The following is a 25,022-nucleotide window of genomic DNA, read 5'->3' as shown; positions in this document are numbered from 1 at the left end:
TAATAAAAAAAATTTTAAGTATGTTCTGCATTCTTTTCTGATTCATTAGCTAAGAGGTTTTTTTTGCAAACAAGATAGACAGTAAACTTTCTAAGAGTTTAAAAACTTATTGTAATTATATAAGGGTTATATAATACTAATCATTAAATACTTTAATAAAATACAAGAGGAAGATACTTATCAACCATACTAATTTGATGCTGTAGGAACTGAAAGGTCCATCTCTTCCTCCACCCCATTATCTCTATCATTCTCGACATAAACATATCCTGATCTGACATGGGTGCCAACCTGTACCTTATTATCATTTAACCCTCAGCCCAGGCAAGACACAACATTTTTGCAGGAAAATGTGCTTTTCACTCTTAGCTGACCTTGAATTCTGAATATTCTCAAAGCATTGCCACATTCCAATCTGACACGATTTTTTTTTTGTTCTGTATCCACCATTGTATGTTAACGTACCAAGGAGGAATCAAATGTGTACAATTAAATTATATTTTTACACACCATCCCATTCAATCCTCATTTGTACAAAAGCAAATCATTACATTAAATGCAGTTGATTCTATACAGAAGAATTATAACGACAGGTCCCTGCAGGTAATAAACATATAATATTGGAGTCGTCTGGTGCTGTAGCTGCCTAACCTCTCTCTCAAATCACCAAGTCAAACAGCGTTACAAGCACAACTAATAATTGGCTTTGGCTTGGCTTCGCGAACGAAGATTTATGGAGGGGTAAAGTCCATGTCAGCTGCAGGCTTGTTTGTGGCTGACAAGTCCGATGCGGGACAGGCAGACACGGTTGCAGGGGAAAATTGGTTGGTTGGGGTTGGGTGTTGGGTTTTTCCTTCTTTGTCTTTTGTCAGTGAGGTGGGCTCTGCAGTCTTCTTCAAAGGAGGTTGCTGCCCGCCGAACTGTGAGGTGCCAAGATGCACGGTTTGAGGCGAGATCAGCCCACTGGCGGTGGTCAATGTGGCAGGCACCAAGAGCTTTCTTTAGGCAGTCCTTGTACCTCTTCTTTGGTGCACCTCTGTCACAGTGGCCAGTGGAGAGCTCGCCATATAACACGATCTTGGGAAGGCGATGGTCCTCCATTCTGGAGATGTGACCTACCCAGCGCAGTTTGATCTTCAGCAGCGTGGATTCGATGCTGTCGGCCTCTGCCATCTCGAGTACTTCGATGTTGGAGATGAAGTCGCTCCAATGAATGTTGAGGATGAAGCGGAGACAACGTTGGTGGAAGCGTTCTAGGGCCTTGGGTGTTGCCGGTAAAGGACCCATGATTCGGAGCCGAACAGGAGTGTGGGTATGACAACGGCTCTGTATACGCTAATCTTTGTGAGGTTTTTCAGATGGTTGTTTTTCCAGACTCTTTTGTGTAGTCTTCCAAAGGCGCTATTTGCCTTGGCGAGTCTGTTGTCTATCTCGTTGTCGGTCCTTGCATCCGATGAAATGGTGAGGCCGAGATAGGTAAACTGGTTGACTGTTTTGAGTTTTGTGTGCCCGATCAGACTACAACTAATAATAATAATAATAATACAACTAATAATATAATTACAGCAATATACAATGTAGTTTTAAGCCAGAGATGTATTTTATCGTTTACTCCCCAATTCCAGAACTTGCTCCAAAAATTTGGATTACATAATACTTTGCCTTATCAGCATGTTTTTTTTAATTACTTTTGTGTGGTTAGTCCATTGATGAGTTATTTTCCTTCACATTAAGAGTGATGGTTACCCTTCTCTACCAGGAGAAGGGACTATGTTATAGATTGTTTTTATCAGTTTTACAGAAATTTTGAAATTGTTAAAACATTGTCAATTTCCCCCTGTTTAAACACACTAGATGGTTTTGTTTAAATAATCGTTAACAGTAAACCATTAAAAATGAAAGAATGGGTTAAACATTTGATCTGGTCCGTTCAGTTGCATTGGCCCTTTTACGAATTCCTCCAATCTTAATCATTGCAAAAAATGTGCATTAGCATTTAATAAAATACATTGTGATGACTTGCTGTTCTAAAATTTGGTGATAAATTAAGAAAATTATTATTTTGCAGATTCCATATGGAAAACATAGCTGACATTTACTCCCACTGGTGACTTGGTTATTTATGATAAGTCTGAATACCTCTCCCATGTAATTATATTTTCATTTTAAATTAGACATACATCATGATAACAGGCCCTTTTGGCCCATGAACCCATGCTGACCAATAACACCCCAGTGTGTTTTGGAGGTGGGAGGAAACCTGAGCCCCCTAGGAAAACCCACACAGACATGGGGACAGTGCCGGATTTTAATCCCAGTCTCTGGCACTGTGAAAGCATCCCCCTAACCACTACACTAACCACCCTAATATCTAATAAAAATACTTTGGGGGTTTGAGCACATTAAAATTGTAGTAGGCAGAAATAAAATTGCAATTCTGATTTTTCCCCCTCCCCACCCCCCCACCCCCCCCCCCCCCCCGATAGCTGTTTTTGCCAGTTTAGTTAGTGATGCATTACCTCTTGTCCTGTGACATCCATGCGTGGCTGGAGCATGTCTTTCTTGCGTGATGTTACTAGACAAGATTTCACTCCTGCATTATCCATTTTCACCCCCAATTCCACAGAACTGCTGAGTATCTTTGCTTCAAAAAACTCCTACAGTTGTGGATAAATTCATCCTTGCCCCAGTAGATGGTTATAAAATCATAAGGGGGTAACAATAAGGTAAACAATCGTGTTCTTTTTTCCAGGGTAGGGGAATTTGAATCTAGTGGGCATAGTCAAAAGAGAAAGATTTAAATGAGACCCAAGGGCATGTTTTTCACATGAAGAGTGGTATGTAAAATGAGCTGCCAGAAGAAGTAGTTAACATTCCAGTTCAATTTCGATATCATTTAATTGTGTACAACCCCATAAAACAGTGTCTCTTCAGCCCATGATGCACGAACAAAAACTCAATTCATGAAGATCACATAAATAATCAAAATAAAGATATATAAATATATGGGATGATTGATCAGTCACAGGTTACTGTTTATTAGTTCCTTAGCTTGTGGGAAGAAGCTTTTCCTTGCTGTCCTGATTTTGATGCTTCTGTGCCTTTTTGATGGTAGTGGGTTGAAGATGCTGTGCACTGGATTCCTTAATTCCTTAAGCCCTCTTTAACAGGGTTCCCAGTAAATATTATCTGTACAAGAAAGGGAGACCCCAGTACAGGAACATTCAAAAGACATTAGAAAGGTGTATAGATCGGAAAGGTTTAGAGGGGTATTTTTCAATGTGAGTTTACTGTGATACAAGCAAATACAATAGATAAACCAACTACAATGGTAACAAATAAAATTACCACAAACACAAGACAGAAGAGATAATAAACATCAAGTGAGTGATAAATATTCACAGTTCCAATGTATTCAAGAAAAAAAAGTGCTGTTTCACTAGTGCAGATAGATCTTTTGGTGGTCCTAGGGGAAATTATGGTTAGAGTAATGCAGAGAAGTTCAAGAGCCTGATAGTTGGATAAAACCTGTTCTTGTATCTGGATGCTGGACTCCAAGCCTCTATACCTTCCTGAAGGGAGCAGCAAGAAGTGGTTGTGACCAGTGTGATTGGGGGCGGGTGGGGAGTCACTAACGATGCTGGCTACCCTCACGAGGCAGTGCATAATCTAGATGCTTTCAATGGATGGGTGGTCAGTGCCTATAATGGATGGCTAGGTTTGCCGCTTTCTTCCGCCTTTCATGTTCTTGAGCCCTTGAGTTTCCAGGAATGCAGAACCAAGCTGTGATGCAACAAGTCACCATGTTTTCCATGGTATACAACACAGCACACATTCTGTTCTTGCTACTACCATTAGGAAAGAGGTATATGGGCCACAAGACTCAGATCACCAGGTTCAGGAGCAGAAGCTACCCCTCCACCATTAGACTCCTCAACAACAAACTCAATTGAGGGCCTGTTTAAGACTCTTACTTTTGCACTTTGATTTTTTTTCTCTCTATTGCAGTTTGTTTACATTTTTTTTTATATTTGTACGTTGAGTCAGGTTTTTTTTTTGCATTGCCAAAAAGTGTTAATTCTGCCTCACCCACAGGAAAAAGAATCTCTGGGTTGTATATGATGTTCTGTATGTACTTTGGGAATAAATTTGAATCTGAATATATTTGACAAAATGCCAAATCTCCTCAGAATTCTTCAAAAGTAGAGTTATTGATGTGCCTTCTTCATGTTTGTCTTGATGTGCTGGCTTTAGAAGTCCTCAGAAATGGGAACTCTCATGAAGTTGAAGATACAATCTGTCTCCACTGCTGTCCCATTAATTAAGACATACATGTGCTTGGTTCCTTAGTTTCCCCATGTCAAAGTCGCTCTTTGGTCTTCCTGACATTGAGAGCAGGATTGTTCTTCCTGCACCACCCAATCAGATTCTCGATCTCCTTCATATAATGATAATTATCTCATCATTTCCCACTATTTAGCCAATGACGTAGTGCCACCGATTAATGTATAGATTGCAATGGAGCTGAACACAATTATGAATATATAGGGAATAAAGCAGGGGACCAAGTATCTAGCTTTGAGGTGCTCCTGCATTGATGGTCAGCAAGGAGGCGATGTTACCAATCTGCACTGATTGGAGTGCTCAATGAGAAAATCAAGGATCAACTTTGTAGCTGTAAAACGCTATGCTTTAACAAATTAACAAAATCCTGATGTAGGTGTTCTTATGGTCAGGGTGATCAAATGCAGAGTAGAGGGCCAGCAAGATAGCATCATCCTGTGGTGATGACAGGTGAGTTGAGGTCCTTCCTAAGGTAGGAGTTGATTTGCTCCATAACCAACCTCTCAAAACATTTCATTATGGAAGACATGTGACATCCATTGATGGACATTGAGCCAGGTCACCTTGCTCCTGAGCACTGCTATGATGGAGGTCCATTTGAAACAAGTGGGGATCTTGGGCCATAGCAGTGAGAGGTTGTAAATGTCTGCAAAAAAAACTCCAGTCAATTGATCTATGCAAGTTTAAAGGATGCAGTCAATTCCACCATTTGGGTTGGATGGTTTCTGAAGATTCACACTTCTGAAGATACTTTTCACGTTGTCCTCATAAACTGGGATCCCAGAGTCACTAAGATCTGGGTTGGTTGTGAAGGTGCATCATTGTTTTCGCTTACAAATCAAGCACAGAAAGCAGTGAGCTCATCTGGAAGAGAGGTTTCCATTTACAATGTGATGGCATGAAAGCAATGCTTCAGCTGCTGAACATCTATCTGAAATGCCAGCTCAGTCCACAAATGTGTTTTTGCATTAGTAATAATAGCCTCCCTGCATGTCTGAATACCACAGATCTGGCCTTCAACAGGTTGCAGATCTCTTGGTTTATACATCCCTTCTGTTAGGATGTACTTGGATAGTCTTAGTACAAGCCCAATCATCTGAGCATTTCTTGATAAAATAGGTAAGAACTATGGCATATTCATTCATGTCCACCTCTGTTGAATATGGTCTAGTCCACTGACTCCAGACCGTCACAAAGCCACTCTCATGCCTCCCCGACTAATTCTGTATAGTCTTCTCTTTGGTTTCAGCCTGTATGCAGGAAAAAGCAGCACAATTAGCTATGTGCATATTTATGTCAGAGGTCAGTGTTCATCATCCTTGGTATCATTTAAATTTTGTACAGCGTTTATTCCTTGAACCATTTGCTTTTCAGAGACAATGTTTCTCATTTTATCCTTCTGATATTTGTGATATTGAACAGATTAAACAATGGGGCAGGATTTTTGCTTTATGCTGACCTTTGAAATAAATATGCATTTAGCTGATCCCTTCTTGGAAGAAAACAGATACCACATTCAAGAATTCTTGATTAAAAGGCCCTTGAAAGGCTTTCGGCATTACAATGGGACTCTATGATGTGGAAATATGATGAATTTGAAATACAAATGGAGAGTGAAACTCATGTTACTGCCCTTTGCAGTAAAATGTCAGCATTGGGATATATCTGGCTTTCTAGTGGCTAACAACTGACATTAACTTCAGAACTTACATCTGCACTCGAGTGGAAATTCTGAAGTTGTTGCTGGTACAGTGTTTATAGTTTTGTTGATATTCCGACAGAATATGAAATATGCTTATAGACAATAAAAATGAAATTAGGATTAAGGTGTGCCAAACCAGCATTTATTTTTCCCTGCCTTTACTTTGTCTCTAATTTCTTTTAGTGATCGAGAGCTTTATCGAATGGGATTAAAGGGAGAATTTTATATTGATGAAGACAATGGAGGTAAATCATTTAATATTTGATTTAAGAATTAAGATTACAGTAATTAAACTTGTGTATTTCCAAAAACATTTTGTCTTTTTCGATTTTTTTTTATTTCTGCAACTTCTCTTTGTAAACATTATGTTAAATACTGCAATCTGGCATAAAAGGAAAAAAAATGCTAGAAAAATTCAGATCAGACATCATTTGTAGAAAGAGAAACATCTAACAGTTTGGGCTTGAGGCCCTTCATCAGAACTGGAAAGAAAAAAATGTTACATTTCATTTCTGGAGAAGATCGAGGAAAGATGGGTAGAACTAAAGATCAGACTTGGAGATCAAATGAGTTATGGAAGCAGCAAGAGGCACAGTATATTTTCTGTGCTGATTTTTACAATATTATCTAGCATTTCATTTGCATTATTTTGTCAGAAGTTTGTCAATTCTGTACTGTGAGCAGATATTTTTGGGCTGGATGAAAATACTGCCAAACAGAGTATGGGTTTCCTGAAATTGTTAAAAGTTCAAGTTTAAAAACAGCCATGCATTTTGTGGCATGTACAACAGTTGTTCCTGATGCATCTCCTTGGACTAATGGGCTGATGTTAAGAAATCACCATCATCTACTTTCTTGACATATTTTATAACATAAGAGTTCTACAGCACAGAAACAAGCCATTCAGCCAAAGCTTATCACATTTGTCTGCTTTTGGCACATAACCCTCTAAACTTTTCCAATCCTTGTAGCTATCTGAATGTCTTTTGAAGATTCAATTGTAATCGCCTCTACCACTTCTTCTGCCATTTGGAATGCTGAGGATAAACTGACATTTTGGAACATTGAACAATAGCTAATGTTTTGTTTAAATTGTTAATATTTTAATGTTTTTAAAACAAATGCATTTGCTAATTGATATTTTTAGATTTTGAGGAAAAGAGTGAAGAATCAAATATTGAGGTTGAATCCAATGTTAATGCTACAGAGATGCAAGAAGAAAATGAATTGGATAGCGAATCGGAGTTGATGGCAAATATGGGACTACCTCTACAGTTTGGTAGTTCATCAAATTATTGGCAGCCAATGGTAGGAAAGGCTTTCTTTTTATATCATAAGTTTATTGAGAGAAAATTTGCCAGTAAAAGCAAATCTTTACTTTCCTGAAATATATTGCTTTTCCATCTGGAATGTGGCGATTGTAGTGAAAACTGGTGACGAATTTTTGGATTTGTTTTAATACCAGATATTGCACTCTCATAATTTGGTCTGTTACCTTTCAGGCAAACCTGTGTATCATATTTATCTTCAAATCTTCAAAAGATTTCTGAAAAACTGACCACTGGGGTGGCACAGTTAGTGTTGTGGTTAGCGCAACACAATTACAGAGCCAGCAAACCAGGTTCAAATCCGTCACTGTGTCTGTAGGTTTTCACATGGGTTTCCTCCCATCCTTCAAAACGTATGGGAGTTATTTGAGGTATCTGGCAGCACAGGCTTGTGGGCCAGAAGGACCTGTAACCATGCTGTATGTCTAAATTTTAAAGAAATTAAACTTTGCATAATCATGAACAAAATAATCAGAATGATTTCAACAGAAGTATTAAGTTGTCTTGGCAGGACCTTATCTACAATTTCAAACTGAGACATCAGAACAGTTGTTTGACAAATGCAAAAAATTATTTAATGGTGTGACAGCACTTTCTAATAACTTTATACACAAAACACACAATGTTAAAGTTACAGGCATTATTTGTATTAATTTGCATTTAATTGAGATGAACAAAATGTAACCTTTTCTTTTACAAGACCTACAATGTTTCGAAGAAAAGATTGAAAAAGAAAAAGACGAATCGCAAAAACAATGAAGATACACCTGAAATTTGTGAAGAACATCCGGAAAATATATTGAATCTTCTTTCTGATATCAATGACTTGGAACCAATTGAACAGCAAACAAATTTTGAAATAGAATTTAATAATTCATGTTCAGGAGCTGCTGTCTCTGAGCTGGAGTCCAAAACAGACTGGGAAATGTATTGGAGTCAGTATGGTCAGAGTATCATTTGGGAAAATTGGCTGAGAAAACATTCTGAATGGTCAGAAAACACCTCTGCACCGTGGAACTGCCCCAAAATGAAAGATCAATGGCAAGAATTTTACACAGAACAATACTGGTCATATTATGAACAGTTTCATTACTGGATAGCTCAAGGATGGTCTGTGGATTTTACAAGAGGTAGTGACCATGAAAAGGATTTCTCTTATGCAAACACACGTGAATCAGAAGAACTTCTCAATAATATCAAAAGTATTGCCTGTGAAAGCAATAATAGTACACTGCCAAACACACTTAACTGCAATGAAGTTGTTTGTAAAGAGGTTATCAGTATGATGAATGATATGAAACTCAATTCGGAAAGCAAGGTTAAGCAGTCCGCAGATATAGAATTCAATATCCCTGACTGTCCTACTGATACCACAGGTTCTTGCGTGTGCACTTCCGACAAGGAACCAACTGCAAAAAGAGGCAACAGCAAGCCAGCTGCATCAAAGGGAAGAGATTCCACAGTTCAGTCAGGTTGGTATTGCTAAAATGTTTTTGCACTACAAAAATGAGGATCAGTTAATTGAACATGGACACAAGCAAAATAAACATGGAAAAACTGACCACCTTAGTGATTAGTGAATTGTAGTATGTAAAGCTGCATATACTGAACGTCGTCAACTCTGCTTGTTCAACTTTCTCTTCTACTAAATAAAATGGAGACCTTTAAACTCATTGAATTAATTTGTCTGTGTGTTCAACCTAGTTTATTTGTACAAGAATTGCTGAACTTACACAACCAATTTTTGTGATTTGATGTAACATAAAATATCTGAATAGATGTTTTAGACTGCATTTTGTGAAGAGAATGTGTCAGAATAGCTGTCTTATCTTGCTTATTTTTATATCACAGTTTTATTTTTTAAAAAGTATTTTTTTAAATGCAAGAGGCAGAAATAAGTAATATTTAAGGGGCTATACAATAATGTTCAAAAATTCAATTAATTTGATTTGTTGTTATTTTATAAAAAGATTCTTTGTCCCAGTATCTTTAACTTATTTCATTTGTTTCATTATCAGTCTATCAGGATTACATTTACAATATGGAATTAAGTTCGTTGCTAAAATATACAGTTTTAAAATTTCATATTCACAGAAAGGTAGAAATGTTTCTAATAACTGGAATTTTTAAAAAAGTTTTTTCTGGAAATTTAAATTGTAGTCCAGATTTAATTTGTGTAAGTAGGACGTGTTTCTCTGGTAGCTGGTTGGAAACTGCATATTTGAGAAAAATATCCTGTCTTTGAAGATTGTTGAAAATTGTTCACTTTAATAATTTTTGGTTTATTGCACTAGATAATTCTCCTAACAGTTCCAGCAAAGCATTTAAAAGCAGGGTTGCAACAGGAAAGGGACAACGTAGTGATGATGAGGATGGTGATCCACCAAAACCTAGGCCAGTAAGGGTGAAAGGAAGGTAAATCATTATTGAGTTTCTAGTTAGCTTTATTGTGCTTCATTTTGTGATGTCTTACTGTTGTATAAAGGCAGTTAAACTGATAATCCACTTTCTGAACATTGTAAAAAAAACAACTTCATGTTTGATGTTACCCTTACTGCTTGAAATATCTCTATTTGTAATCTTTCAGATTATTTGAATACTAGTGAAATGATCTTTTAAATAAAATGCTATATTATGACCAATTCATAATTTCAAGTAGTGAACAGATTTCTGTGTAAAGGGGCTCATTTTATTGCTGGATAATTATAAATTTTGCTTTTTTAAAAAAAAAATCAGTGTGCCTGGTACCCACATTAGGGTAAATAATATTTGTAGAGCAGACCTGTTTGACTTTTGGCTAATTAATTTTTTAAATTTTAATGCTCTTTTTAGTCATGAACTCGATGCTGATGAGAATCCAGCTGTGGCAGTGGAAGATGCCTATTCTGTTCTTGGCTTCAAGCACCATATCAACCAAAAGTAAGAATTGTGTGTGATCAAAAGTACCTTTTCTAGAAGCAAAACATCAGTTTATTATATTAGCATTGATTTGATCAACTTAAAAAATGAATGAAAAATTAAATAAAAGAAGATTATGAATCTAGTGAAACAACCATTTTATTATGCCACCTTTAGGCTAGGCACAACTAAAATAGACTTTTAGGCACTGTGACTGAGTATATAGGTATGTTTTTGGAAGATAAATTGGGAAAGGTTTGTTAGAATAGGTTACATACAAAAACTTTAAAACAGATCTTATTTGAAATACTGGAGCTCTGGTTAAGCTAGACATATCAGTTCCACAGCTTTTGCAAGAGCTTTGGAGAGTGCTCAAGAGACTTCACTAATGGATTGTTGTCCACAAAAGGCAACAGATGAAAGATATTGGAGCCACAGATTGTCTGGAGATGTACTAAGAGGGTCATGTGGTTTTGCAAGCAGAGAGTCAAACAGGTTAGAGAGATTGGAATCATTCTTCAGTGTTACAGCCAGCAGAGACACCTGGGACTGGAACAGGACAAGCTGGCAAGCTTATGGAAAGCCTTTTTGGAAAACGGCCTGGTCAAAGGCCTTGTGGTTCATTCAAGAGGAGAGGACTGGCTGTCTAATGTTTCAAACAAAAAAGCACTCTGTGGTAATCTGAAAGAAAGAGGTTATCATCTGGAGAACCCTGAAGAGGGCAAGTTTCGTCAGCAAGACACTGGAGTGGCTGATCAAAAAGGAATCCGTTGTGGATGTCCTGGAACGACAAATCTCTCTCTGAAAACCCACAAGGACCTTCCTGAGCGGTAACCATTTACCTTTCAAGCACCAAAGCCTGATGAACTTTATAAATGTTAAATTCTGTGTAAGAATTGCCTGCAGCCAGTGAACTTGGTGAAATGAAAAGTGAGATTGGACTGTGAACCAAATAACTTTTCTGAACTTACACACATTACGTACACGTGTGCTTAGAATTAGAAAGGGGTAAAGTTAGGTTAAGTATGTCAATAGAGATGAGTTCAAGTTTGATTCTATTTTCATGTTTAAAGATAATTAAAAGCAACTTTTGTTTAAGTAACCATTTGTCTTGGTGAATATCTATTGCTGCTGGGTTTTGGGGTCTTCTGGGCTCGTTGCATGATATATTTTTTAGAGATGCTTGCATGTAATTTTTTGAGTTGAGGGAAAATGAAAGATGATCATATTAAAACGTAAAATTCGTAGTTAGAGGGCAGATGTATTTATGATGTTTCCACATACAGATTGGGGTATCTACCTCCAGGAATTATTAGAAGAATTATTTTCACCCAGAGTAGTGTATCTGTGGAATTCTCTAATCAAGAGGACAGTGGAGGCTGAAAATATTCAAGCCAATATGATTGTTTGGCATGAAAATCAAGAAAAGTGGCACTGAGGTAAAAAATTAACCATGATCTTATTGAAAGGCAGGAAGGTGCAAGTTTCTGTCAGGGTCTCAACCACCTCTGTTTCTTTTGTAGTGAAAAGAATTAGCAGTTTTAAACAAGTTTGTTTTTCTATAATCTTCACCTTCAGCATTTCAAAATTTACTAAAGGACATGCATTCTATCGAAAGGATGTTGAGCAGCAATTTAAGAACCTTGATATGCATCGACCAGCAGTTTCCAGAAAGAAACATGTATTCTTTGGTGAAGAAGGAGAAATTCTAAATTTTAAGAAGAGTAAAACATTAGAAAAGGTAATAAAAATTATGCAATGTGGCACTGTAATGTACCTATGTGTTCTGAACATAATTTGAATGTACCTAGATTGATGGATTGAGTTAACCTCTTGACATTTATGAATTAGAATATAGTATATACATACCTCATCGTCAGTAATGATCAAATGGAGGCGTGATATTTGACACGTTCACTGATATTTTGAACAATGCTCCTTTTGGATGTTTTGTGTATTTTAAACAATATAGTTTACACTCATAATGAATTAGAGGTGTTTGGAGTTCTTTTAGTGCATGTAGATTAGCTCCAAACCATCTGAAAATAAGTCAGTGGCGGACTCTTGGGATTCTTGGACTGCAATGTAGTTTCATATTAATTGATTGATAACTGCTTGTCTTAATCATTTTAGGTGCAAAATTTTCTAAAACAAGTCGAACCATCAAGTGATTCTGTTAACATGGAGATTTCATCTTGTGTGACAAATAGCTCTGAGGACTGCAGTAATGCTGTGCAAACATGCAGCTCCTTTGCAAGTTGCTCGTCAGTGTGTGAAAATAGTAACAGTGAAAATGAAATTGAAGAAACTTCTGCTGAGGAACAATTCCAACCTTGTAACCATATACCTTCAAATTTCAATATCTGTATTGAAAGCAACAAAGAACGGCTGACAGAAAAGTGTGATGAGACTGCAAATACTGAAAATTCTGAAGTGTATTCTCACAGACAGCTGGTTCCTATAGATATTCCAGACTTCCTTCTTCCTGATCCTGATGTAAAAGATGATGAACGTATGTTTTAAAACTGAAGTGTTGAACCAAACCACGCTTTTATTTTTGAGTCACAGATTCAAACCACACTTTCAGGTTTTACAGGGTCTTTCCACTTTGGATAATAAAGCATAGGCTGAACAATAAAATTACCACTAGTAGTTCTCTATAAAATTTATAATAATTCATTGATTACTCCAGCTTCTTATTTAAATGCATGAGCACATTTTTGCAATACATAATTCTGAGTATGCTAAATAGTACTGCATTAAATTTATGAAAGTTTAAAAAGTAATCTTTGTCATTTAATGGTTTTCATGTGTTCTATTTTTCTTGACGCTCTTCATATTCATGTAAATGATAATAGAAAAATAGAGACGTATTTATATTCCACATTTCATTTCCTTCTCTGTAAGTTAAATATTTTTGATGTATAGTCATTGTAATGTAGGAAATATTGCATAAGGGGGTCTCTTAAATGGAGGCATGATTATGGCATATAATTGTCATTGATAGTCAGATAAATATGGGCAGGGAAACTGGATAATGCCAGCTCTTCAAAATAAAACCATAGGATCACTCTGATCCCTTGAGAATGCAGATTGGACACCAGTTTAAAGATTTTTTTTCCAAAAAATGGCATTTAATCAATAATGCCCTGGTTTGTTGGCCGACGTTTTTATATGATGAAGTCCCTGGAGTGGGCCTGGAACTTGCAGGCTGTTGTTGAGGTTGCTTTCAGAAAACCCAGAGCTGACACCAGTGACATGCAATTGAACTTCCAGAAAACTATTTTTAGCATTCATCCACAGTTTACCTCTTCGGGTCCATGAATAAATTAGGTAAAATATCTAATATCCCAATGCTATCTAAGACTTTTTTGCTGAAAAATTAACTAATTTTTGTTAAATAGTGTGAACTTTTTGTGGATCTTTTGCAGCACAAAACCTGAACAAACTTAAGAAGAACAAAAAAAGAAGAAAGAAGAAAAAAATTTGTCATGTACCATCAGATGTAGTTGCTGTCCCAGAATTGGCCAAATACTGGGCTCAACGTTACAGATTGTTTTCGCGATTTGATGAGGGAGTCAAACTTGATCAGGGTTAGTAATTAAACTATTTTGGTTATTAATGTTCAAACCTGTTGCATGCCATACCCATTCAGATAATTGGATTGACACATTTTTGTTGCCGTCATGTTAATTGGTCAAGGTTGATGTGGGTGAAGACTAATCTAGAACATTGAACAGCTATTTCATAGGATTGTAAACATTCGTTGTTCTGATTCAATCTTTTGCTGTTTTTAGTAACTATTTCCAAGAAAAAACAGCTCTCAGCACTAGTTTCAGTTTTATCCCCTTGTATGTCCATTTCAATGACATTTGAGCTTCCCATAACACTGAGCTCATTTGAAGTCTTCACACCCTCAATTAATTTTTGCTGTAACCTTCCTCTGACTGTCAGGCCCTTTCTTTCCTTTTTAGAATTCTTGTTCCACTGGAACCTTTCATCTTGCTTCTTGCCTTCATCATTTTTCTGTCACATATTTTTCTCTTTGACGTACCTTTTGAATTTACTGCTGAGGTCTGAACCAAGCTGTTAATAATATTGATATTGTTCCAGTAATGACCTGCTTGAAGAACTCTGTGGGTCAGGCAGCATCCATAGAGAGAAATAGTTGACATTTTGGTGCAGTACACAAAAGTACTGGAGAAACACAGAAGGTCTCGCAGCATTTATTGGAAGTAAAGGGACAGGCCTAAGTTTTTGGTCAGGTATGAGCATAAAACAGCCAGGTGCCTAAATAAAAAGATGAGTGGAGGGAAGAAAGGGCAAGGGGAGGAGCACAGGCAAGAGGTCATGGGTGTGAGAGCAGGAGAAAAAAAAGCTGAAATGATAGGGGAGGAGTTATCTCTGAATGGAGAGGTAAGAAGGTGGGGAGTTGGAAGAAAGGAGACAGGGATGGTGAGAGAGACTCTGGGTAAGAGCCTCACAAAAACTGGAGAAGTGAATGTTAACGCCATCTGGTTGGAGGGTAACCAGACAGTATATTAGGTGGTGTTCCTCTAATTTACAGGTTAGGCAGAATGAGGCCATGGACAGACATGTCGGTATGGAATTAAAATGATTGGTGTGACAGATTATATTATATTTTTTATTGTATGTAGATATGTTTTAAAGGAGATTGTGGGGATTTTAGTTAGGTCACACAATGATACAAAAACTTCAAAACAGATCTCATTTAAAATGCCAGAGCTCTGCTCAAGCCAGACAGTCCAGGCTCAGAGTGCCTTTGAAAAAACTTTGAAGAATGCTTATAAGGACTTCACAAGCAGGTGTTAATAGGACATGCTGTGGAGTAATGGATTATTGTTTTGGAATGCAACAGATGAATGGACTCAGAAGATTGGGTCCGGTGCTGCAGTCTGTCTGAGTGCAGTTTGCTGTTCTAAGAGGATCATTGGTTTTCTCTGAGTGAGAGAGAATTCAGTTCTAGAGTTCAGCAGCAGCAGCTAGGACTGGAACATGATAAGCTGGCAAGCTTGTGGAAAACCCCCATTTTGAAGACTGGTTGTGAATTCTTAGTTCAGCCTGTTCAAAGACCTTGTAGCTGGCTGTATAACGTTTCACTTGAAATAAGGGAAACAAAAAGGAACTCTGGTGAACTGAAAAAGAGGATATCATCTGGAAAATCCTGATGGGGCAAGTTTCTTTGGCAAGACACTGAAGTAGCTGATCAGAAGGAATCAGTTTGTGTCCATCGAGCAGCAAATCTCTCTCTGAAAACCGACAAGTATCTTCCTGAGCGGTAACTATTTACCTTTCAAGCACCAAAGCCTGGTGAAAATTCATAAACATTAAATTCTGGGCACATTATAAGAATTGCCTGATACTGTTGAATTTGAAGGAGTGAGAAGTGAGATTGGACTGTGAATCAAATAATTTTTCTGAACTTACACATAGATATTACATACACATGCACTTAGAATTAGAAGGGAGTTAAGTTAATAGTAATAAGCTAAAGTTTGATCCTGTTTTCATGTTTAAAGATAATTAAAAACAACTTTTGTTTAAGTAACCATTTGTCTTGGTGAATTTCTATTGCTGCTGGGTTTTGGGGTCCTCTGGGCCCATAACATTGGCCACTGGGAGGTCCCAGTATTGCAGTAATTTTTTGGTTTGTTTTATTTCCTCTCTGTATTGCACAGTCAGTTGTTTACATTTCTTTATTTGTTTACATATGTACAGTTTTATTTTTGCACTACCAGTCACTGTTACTTCTGCCTCACCTGCAGGAAAAAGAATCAGGGTTGTATGTCACGTCATGTTTGTACTCTGACAATAAACCCCATTGCCATCACGTTGAATATTATAAGGGGACTTGATGTCGTATCGACAAATGTTGCTTCGATATCAGACAATCATTGCCACTTGTTTGAAGTTATAGATTAGTGGTTCTCAACCATTTTCTTTCCACTCACTTACCACTGTGATTAGTAAGTGATTATTTAAGGTGGTATGTTTGTGGAAGGGAAGGTTGAGAACTACTGCTTTAGACCCAATTGTTACTGAAATATTTCGCTTGAGAAAAATTGTCATTGACCCATTTCCTTTGGCGTTCTGAAACAGTGCACATAATGAATCAATTAAGTATGATTAAAACAGAGGTTTTCAAACTTTTTCTTTCCACCCACTTACCACCTTAAGCAATGCCTTACTAATCATAGAACACCAATGGCATAGGGATTACTTAGTAGTATGTGAGTGGAAAGAAAAAGGTTAAGAACCACTGCTTTAGATTGAATTTGATATGATCTGAAGCCAAGTTGTTCTGATGGAGTCAAACTAAGTGTACAGAATAATTGTTGCTTGATAGCATTTGACAGCACCTTTGATCACTTGGATGATTCTGAGTGGTCTAATGAGCTTGTATTTCACCAAATTGGATTTGTCCTTTTTGCAAAATTTCTGTTTTATATAGATGCCATTGTTACCTCTGCACATTCTTAATTTAATCAGCTTGAAGTAAATTGGTCTGAAACATTTTTCTTTCTTTCCCTGATCTGAATAGTACTTTTTTTGTTTCATTTCAGATTTTCTAAATCTGCAATATTTTGCTTTCCGATTTCATCTTTTGTATTCACTGCTTCTGCAGCTTTTTCAGCCAAAATGGAGTGACGAAGCTCAGTTTGGATTACAAAGTTGAGCTGCACTTCAGTCTGCAAGCTTGACACCAAGCACCTTGTTTCTTGTCTCTTTAACTTCCTGCTCTATTCCCTTTCTGATCTATATTTTCCAGTTAAGTGGATTGTCTCATTAATCAAGTAGAAACATTACAACCTCCTGAGCTTTATATGAAGTATGACAGTTTCAGTTAATTATTCCTCTTTTCTTACTTGCAGATTCTTTAACATTGTTGGCTTTTTGCAGTTCTCTTTGCCATTTTATCTCTTTATATCATATTAAGGGTTCACCCTCTTTCCCCCTCAGTTCTGAACTTCAGCAAGTATGTCATCTTTTAATTTTCTTTGTTTTAATACTTCATCAATGTTGACATTCTTCTTCTTTGTCCACAGAAACTGCTTGACCAACTGAATATTTCCAGCATTCTGTTTTTAATGTTGTATGGAATTTGCAGTATTTGGTTTGCTCCTGCTGTTCACAGTGCACGGATTGTTGGCACTGCAGTCCTTAAGCTTGCATGCATTGCCATGGATGTCACTTCTCATTTCATTCAACTTCAAGTTCCAAATGGAGTTCTTTTATTTATCTAAATTTTACATCTTGTGGATGATCTTTTGGTGGTGGTGATAGGGCTTTCTAGATTTCTATCAAAGCACAGTTAGTAACTTGGCATTCAGTTACCTGTTTAGTTCCCTTTATTTTTGGAATGGTTCTGTTTGCAGCATATATGGGTGAGATTGGGGTTCTATTTATCACAATGCCAGCATGGTGCTAAGCATGCCTAAATGATACTTTTATATCCCTATAATATGTTACATGCATGTTTATCTGAATTATATCTTTATAGAAGGATGGTTTTCCGTCACTCCTGAGAAGATTGCTGAACACATTGCCAAACGTGTCACTCAGAGTTTCCACTGTGATATTATTGTTGATGCATTTTGTGGAGTAGGGGGCAATTCAATTCAGTTTGCCCTGGCAGGAAAAAGAGGTACTGTACCATGACTTAAAGCTGTTTACCATCCTTCAAAAATTAAAGAAAGCTTTTCCTGACATTGTTGATACAGACTTGTATTTTGTTATCATTTGGCAATAAAAAAGAGTCAGTTGATAAGTCTCATTAGATCTATAATATTTGGTTTATGAATAGATCTTAATTATTTTAGATTGTGAAAAAATATCATTTTGACCAACTTCAAGTGATAACAATACATGGAGCAATCAAGTGCTGTGACGCAAGCACATTTTTTTCCTCATGTTGTTGGAGGTGCTGAAGTCAAGAAAAGTGCATGATTTGGGAATTTTGCATTCTTAAAGATGAGCATATTTTCTGCACTCTAAATTCAAAGCAGCTCAAACATTTCCAGCTTCAATATTATGAATTGGACTCAAATTAATGTTGTTTCTACCCTTGTGATTCCTCTAGCTGAGTTTGATACTTCGTTTTGGCAAATTAATTTATAGCATTAACAGGAATTAATGAGCAAGTGAAATCCATCCCATTAGGTTGATCCATATTTCTCATCGGCTTGCTGATCATGGAATTTCAGTTTCATTTGTTCAGCTTGAGCTGTTTATTTGTATGTTAAAAAGTAATATATTTATTATTAAGAGTAGAATTACAAGCTAAGGGTTTGTAACAGTGGGTAAAGCTGTTGGAGGGAAAAATCAAACTCATCATGCTGGAGTTCAGTTTTTGCAGAGAAAAGGAGTTTAGTGTTCCTAATTTGAATATTACTATGTTAATACTTTTCATCTAACTTAATTTACAGATCTCATGGTTCATCAGTGGCTTTTAATTAGGATAGTCTTGGTAGCAACACTCTCATCCACATGTTTTCCACTGGAAGTTGGTGACCACTGTGGCATATTCATTCAAATCCACTGCTGAATTCTTGAAAGTTGCCCACTCATTGACTCCAGACAAACACAAAGCCTCTCCTCTACCTTCCACGGCTACTTTTGTGTATTCTTCACTGCTGGTTCTATGCTATTCAGTTTCTTCCTTGGTGCAGGAAGAAGGAGCACAGCCAGGTGATCATAACCTGCCAAAGTGCAGGTTTGGAAAGGAGAGGTAGGCATCCTAGGTGGTAGTGTAGCAGTGGTCACAAGTGTTTAATTCCCTGGTATAGCAGAAGACATGCTGGTAGTAGTTTAGGAGTACCTACTTTAAGCTGGCCTGGGCAATGACTGATAAGGTATCGGGTTGTGCCTTATGATGTATGTTGATCACAATGTGTGGATTCTCCAGTGCCAACTTAACATCTGTGAGGGATGCCAATTGTAATCTAAACAATGGAGGTGAATTCCTCGGGAGGTAGAAAGGTCAGCACTTCAGTGACAGATGTTCCAGATAAAGGAAGCAGCCCTAGGACAGGAACACCTCATCTAAGAGTTAACCATGAAGCAAACCCTGCCACCTTTTCCTTTACCCAAGGATCCTGTCCAGTTCATGTGATGTCGGAGAAACCTTCGGGCTAAAGGGAAGTTGGGAATTAGCCACGTCTCTGTGAACCAGGGTATGCAGCAATTCCTCATATTCCTTCTGGTCCAGTAATCTTGCCCTCAGGTTCTCAATGTTATCCTCCAGATACTGTAAATTGGCTAGATGTACATGAGGAAGGGGTGTGGGGGGTGGGGGGGGGGGGGGGCGGAGAGGAGGAGGATGGTTACCTTTCTATCTTCCTTGGAGACAGCTCTGGCAAACATGTTTCCAAAGCTTCCAGATGCTAAGTTTAGTAATCTTATTCTTGTGTTTTCTTATTCCATTAGCATTGATAAGGATAAGAAATTCTTGTACATTTTGTTGATACCGTTATTTTCACCTGTATCAGGCCTGCTCTAACATCAGAAAAGGAGAAAGCTATTTACTTTAAGGCACTTTAGAAGAGAAGTGTAATTCCCCTTTGCATTTGAAATAAATACTTCTAAAGATTCCAATTAAGGAAAGAATTGAATATACATTATTAACTTTCTGTTGAAACTGATAGTGACACTTTCAAGTGAGTTGACTGAAGCTGACTCAAATTTAAAAAAAAATGTAAAACTTAAATATGTATTAAATCATGGCACATTCAGAGCAAGTGAAGAGGAGTTTTTTAAATATTTTATTCAAGTTTGAACAATATACAGAATAGGACTCAATCTAATAACAAAATAATACATTCAATATAAAATCCTTAGTAAAACATTCAAAAGGTCCAAACAAAAAATAAAAGGGAGAAGTGTCTCTTCTCCTAGCACCCCCTCCCCAGATTCGAAACAAAAGGGTTCAGACAGCAGGGAATAGAGGGAGATAAAAAGAAAGAAAATAGAAAAGAAAAAGTAACAGGAGCAAGGTTCGACATCTCAGTCGTGTCATTTTAAAAGTATTAGATTTCTGAAAAGGGGTGTGCTAATTGAAAAATATAAAAATAAATTGTACAAATGAAGAGGAGAATTGTTGAAACAGGACAGCAGGAAATCTTTTATTAAAAATTGACTCATTTGATTACGCAGCAACAGGCTGGAAGTGGAGTTGTGACACAAACTGAACTAGATTGTGTACAAGACCAATCAGAAGATAACATTTGGAGTTGAGCATTTATATAAAGAAAGAGAAAAGGTCATGATGCACTAGGACTCCTGACTCATTTTGAAGGGATAGAAATAATTTTCCTCAGCAATGGGAAGAAACATCTGTTGCTACAAAGCAAGGATAAAAACGCACCAAAATGCTGGAGGAACTCAGCAGGTCTTTTCAGTGTTTGTCGGAAACAAAGATATATTGATGACATTTCGGGCCTGAACCCTTCTTCAAGGAATAAGCCAGAAGCAGGAAAGTCAGAATTCAAATAATGCTGGCTGGGGGAGATAAATTCAGACCAACAAAAGGGGTTAATTGGATTACATGGCTTTTCCTCATAGATGTCCTCCTTTAAACAACATGGTTTTCCCTCTACCTCCATGAACTCAGTGCTCACCCTGATATCCAACCATTACCCACACATCTACCCTGGCCCCCTCTTCTCCCATGTTCAACAAGGACCGGATTCCTCTTGTCCTCACCTACCACCCCACCAGCCACCACATCCAATACTTCGTCCTCTGCCATTTCTGCCACCTACTTGTGATCCCACCATTCGACACCTATTCCCCTCTCCTCCTTCCACAGGGACCTCTCCTTCCCCACCAATCATTCCCTTGGGACCTACTTCTGTGACTGCAGGAGATGCTTCACAGAAGCAACTCCTCTCTCAGCACCATTTGGGGCTCCAAGCAGTCCTTCCAAGTGAAGCAACATTTCACTTGTGAATCTGCAGTGGTTGACTACTGTAACTGGTGCTCCCATTGTGGTCCCTACATCAGAGATATTGGGCGATGACAGAGATTGCTTTGTTGAGCACCTCTTCTCTGTCCATCCATTTCAATTCTCCATCTCATTCTCTTGCTGGCATGTCTGTCCATGGTCTCAAGGCACTGCCAGACGGAAACCACCCGTAAATTGGAGGAACAACACCTCTTCTGACTGGGCACCCTCCAACCGGATGGCATTAATAAGAACTTCTCTGGCTTTCGTTTAAACCACTCCCTCCTTCCCCCATCGCCTTTCCCTATCTCTCTCTCTCCATTTTGTGTCCTTTCACAGAAACAATGAATTTTTACCTCGTCCCCTATCATATCAATTAACACCTTTTGTGGGTCTGGATTCCTGCCCCAAATTCTGAGACTTACTGAGATACCCTCCTTCTGGCTAAGTTTGCTTATTTCTTGAAGAAGGACTGAGGCCTGAAGCAGCAGCAATGTACAGAATCTTTGACTCCTATGGACACTGAAAAAATGGCCTGATTTCCTCTAGCATTTCATTGGGTTTTTAGTACAGATGCAGCATCTACAGACTTCCGTCTTTCAACCATAAAGCAAGATGAAGTATCAAGAGACTTAAAAGAATAAGTCAATATTAGGAACTGTTTGAACAGCTGAGCCAAGAACCTTTAAAAATCCAGTAATTGTTCTCTTCACATTTTCTCATATTCACATCTATTTATCCACAACCTTCTGCCCTTAAGTTTTTTTTTCCTCTTGTAGTTTCTTCTATCCTTCATTCTACCATGTGAACAAATTTATTACAGTCATTTTTTGGTATGTTTTTTCAACTGTGGCAAAAGAATAAAACCCTAAACCAGTAGAAGAGATTAGTATGAAATCATTGGGTTTTGTTTTCTGTGGTGAAAGCAAGTAGACACATTGGTTTTTGGCAATTGGGTGAAATATGATTTTCGTAACATAATGGAGCACAAATTAATATCAGCATAGAAGAAGGTCATTTGCAAGATTATGCCACCTAGTCCTTCCCCCGACCCTGACCTCAGAACTTCTATTCTATTTTGAGTGCTCATTCAATTTCTTTTATAAATCTTGTGTTCTTTGCCTCCAACTGGTCAGGCCAGATACATTCTAGATATTAACTACTTGCTGAACAAGAACTCTGTTTCCTCATGATTCCTTCAGTTCTTTTGCTCTTTGTCTTTAACACTATCCTCTAGCATGCAACCCTACCACAAACGGGAATAGATTCTCTCTTATTATTATTATATCTCAACTTCATGTTTCTGTTAAACATTCCCAGCTTCGTCAACTTTTCAAGTCGACATGTTTTTTGTCCCTAAAACTATTGTAAATCTTTTCTATGTCCTTTCCAAAACCTTCATATCCTTCCTCCAGATAGTGATCAGATTGGCACTGACCTCCAGTTGAGGCAGAATTGATTTTTTTTAATGTTTACTGTTAATGTCCTTCCTTCATACTCTTGTGTCTTTCTTTGTTAGAAGCTCAAGATCTCTGAATGTTTTTTTCAATTACAGCCATCTCAATCTCTGTACCACATTCTAATATTTATATGCACACAGGCCTTTGTTTCTGTAATCCCTTGATAATTAAACCCCTTTCCAAAAAAAAACACTGCTTCAATCTTTTCAGGTTGCATCAGTTTTGAAGCTGAGTTAAAATTTATTAAGAAACTCTGTTGGCAAGTAGAAATCATTTTAATAGGCAATGAAGCAGTAACAAAGTTCTAAAGAGATGTCGGGTAGTACCTTCTAACGCTAATCCATTCAAAGTGATCAGGAACTAAGCACAAAAGCAAAAAAAAAGGACTTTGGATCAGCTAGTCCCTTTTGTAACCTTGGAAAATGAAAAACACTAGCCAACAATGTTCTTCTTTGAAATGGACTAAGTAATCCAGACGTCACCGTCATTTTGAACACAATGAGGGCACCTGAAAAGCACAATGGCAAGCAGCTAATCTATTGTTGTGGGATAAATAATATCTGGGCTTTGGAGAACTGGTTTTTTTTGTGCTGAAGAGACTTTACATCTGCCTTAAAGGGCGGTTTAATATTCACCTGAGAAGGATATTGACACCTGGCATTGAAAGAGTTAGCTCCTTTTGATGTGAAGAAATTGGAAAGTTTATTAAAATTGAGATTACAGCTGTCAAAAACCCTCCATTTTTGCTTTCTGCACAAATTTCTGTCCCTTTTTTCCCCCCTTCTTTGTCATGCTATTTGATGTAGATTTGCCCATGTTGGTCTGCATGGAGGTGTGCTTTTCATAAAAAAGGCATAGGACAAATATCTTTCCAGAACTCGTGTGAAATTAAGCCTAAGGGAGTCTTCTAGGATGAGCTACAACTAATTGTATCTGAAATTTGATAATATTTCAGAATAAGTATTTTAGCTTCAAGCATTCTTTGATCATGAAATTGTTCATGTCTTTACAAATCAAACTTCTCTTTTTGATCCAGTGATTGCTGTCGATATTGATCCGGTGAAAATTGATCTGGCACAACACAATGCTCGAGTCTATGGTGTCGCTGAACAGATTGAATTTATCCTTGGTGACTTCATGCTGTTGGCTTCTGATCTAAAGGCTGACGCTGTGTTCCTCAGTCCTCCGTGGGGTGGCCCCAATTACGTCAACACAGAAATCTTTGATCTAAAGACGATGATTTCCCTGGATGGATATCCTTGCAAACTTTTAGAAACTTTAATGTATTTTATAGTTGTGGAGAAATTAGAAGGCTATTTGAACAAGCAAACCATCAGAATGTTCAATGTGTTTTTCTAAAGAAAGTCTGATAGAATATTTGGGTGGGGGGGTACAGTAAATATTGAAAATGTTAGTAGAATATTGAAACAATATCACTGATTTTTAATTATAGGATGATAGTTGATAGCCCCACACTGGGGCCAATTTAGAGTTTTGTAAGAAACATTCCAACAAAGTTGGTAATTCATTGAGGGCTTGGATGAACAGTAAATTGGTTACCACTACCACCATGACCATCAATTATTGCATTAATTCAATGCAGAGTTGACATTAGCAACAGAAACAACTATGTTTAGTTCATTGTACATACTGAAAGAATTACAGTGCAGTTGGTCTCAGATTCAAGGACGTAATAGCCCTGATATTTGAGAGGGCATTGCAGAAACCTGGAACAAAAGTGGCTTGGGAATCCTATTACTTCATAACTTCAGGGACATGGATTAAATTCTAATCTCAGATACTCACCGTTTTGGGTTTGCACATTCTCCCTTTGATTTAATGGGGTTAAATTGAATGTTTCATTTTCCTCCCTAGTCCCATTAAATCCACTGGTAGGTAAATTGGCCACCGTAGATAACATAGGCTAGTGACGAACAGTCAAAAAAAAAGTTGAGGGGCACATGAGGGGAAGAGCAAGATGCGGATTATTGGGAAATTAAAGAAGAAATTGGATTAATATCATTGTTCTCCCTGGAGCCAACATAAAGCTATTGGACTGAGTGGTCTGCTTAGGTGTCATGTAAGTTCCTGTTTAGTGTATTGCATTGCTTTTCTTACTTTCTGCAGACAGTCAGGTTAAGGGGTATCTTAAGGTACAGGTTCCTTTATTGTCTTGTACATAAATACACAAAAAGTGTTTACTTTTTGCCCACAAAGGGACCCCACTAGTCCAACAACCCTAACAAGGCAAGAAAGAGAAGCAAAAGAGTTCCTTTAGACACATGATGTGTCCATAGATCCCAGCATCTCCTCTAATGCCATTGCCA

The 25,022-nt window shown here is 37.6% G+C and overlaps 1 protein-coding gene across 2 annotated transcripts in view; it reads left to right on the top strand.

The window, feature by feature from the left end:
* tgs1 (trimethylguanosine synthase 1) overlaps nucleotides 1-25,022 on the top strand; it is a 71,525-nt gene that overhangs the window by 1,476 nt on the left and 45,027 nt on the right. For both annotated transcript variants that reach the window (XM_069921469.1, XM_069921468.1), the window contains exons 2-11: nucleotides 6,230-6,291; nucleotides 7,194-7,354; nucleotides 8,075-8,846; nucleotides 9,669-9,789; nucleotides 10,207-10,293; nucleotides 11,851-12,013; nucleotides 12,406-12,784; nucleotides 13,704-13,865; nucleotides 17,795-17,938; nucleotides 23,732-23,948. In XM_069921469.1, coding sequence (XP_069777570.1) covers nucleotides 6,230-6,291; nucleotides 7,194-7,354; nucleotides 8,075-8,846; nucleotides 9,669-9,789; nucleotides 10,207-10,293; nucleotides 11,851-12,013; nucleotides 12,406-12,784; nucleotides 13,704-13,865; nucleotides 17,795-17,938; nucleotides 23,732-23,948 — 2,268 coding nt within the window. The remainder of the gene's footprint in view (nucleotides 1-6,229; nucleotides 6,292-7,193; nucleotides 7,355-8,074; nucleotides 8,847-9,668; nucleotides 9,790-10,206; nucleotides 10,294-11,850; nucleotides 12,014-12,405; nucleotides 12,785-13,703; nucleotides 13,866-17,794; nucleotides 17,939-23,731; nucleotides 23,949-25,022) is intronic.

This window comes from Narcine bancroftii, chromosome 2, assembly GCF_036971445.1.
Source record: "Narcine bancroftii isolate sNarBan1 chromosome 2, sNarBan1.hap1, whole genome shotgun sequence".
In the NCBI taxonomy this organism is placed as follows: Eukaryota; Metazoa; Chordata; class Chondrichthyes; order Torpediniformes; family Narcinidae; genus Narcine; species Narcine bancroftii.
This window is presented reverse-complemented; position numbering and strand designations above follow the sequence as displayed.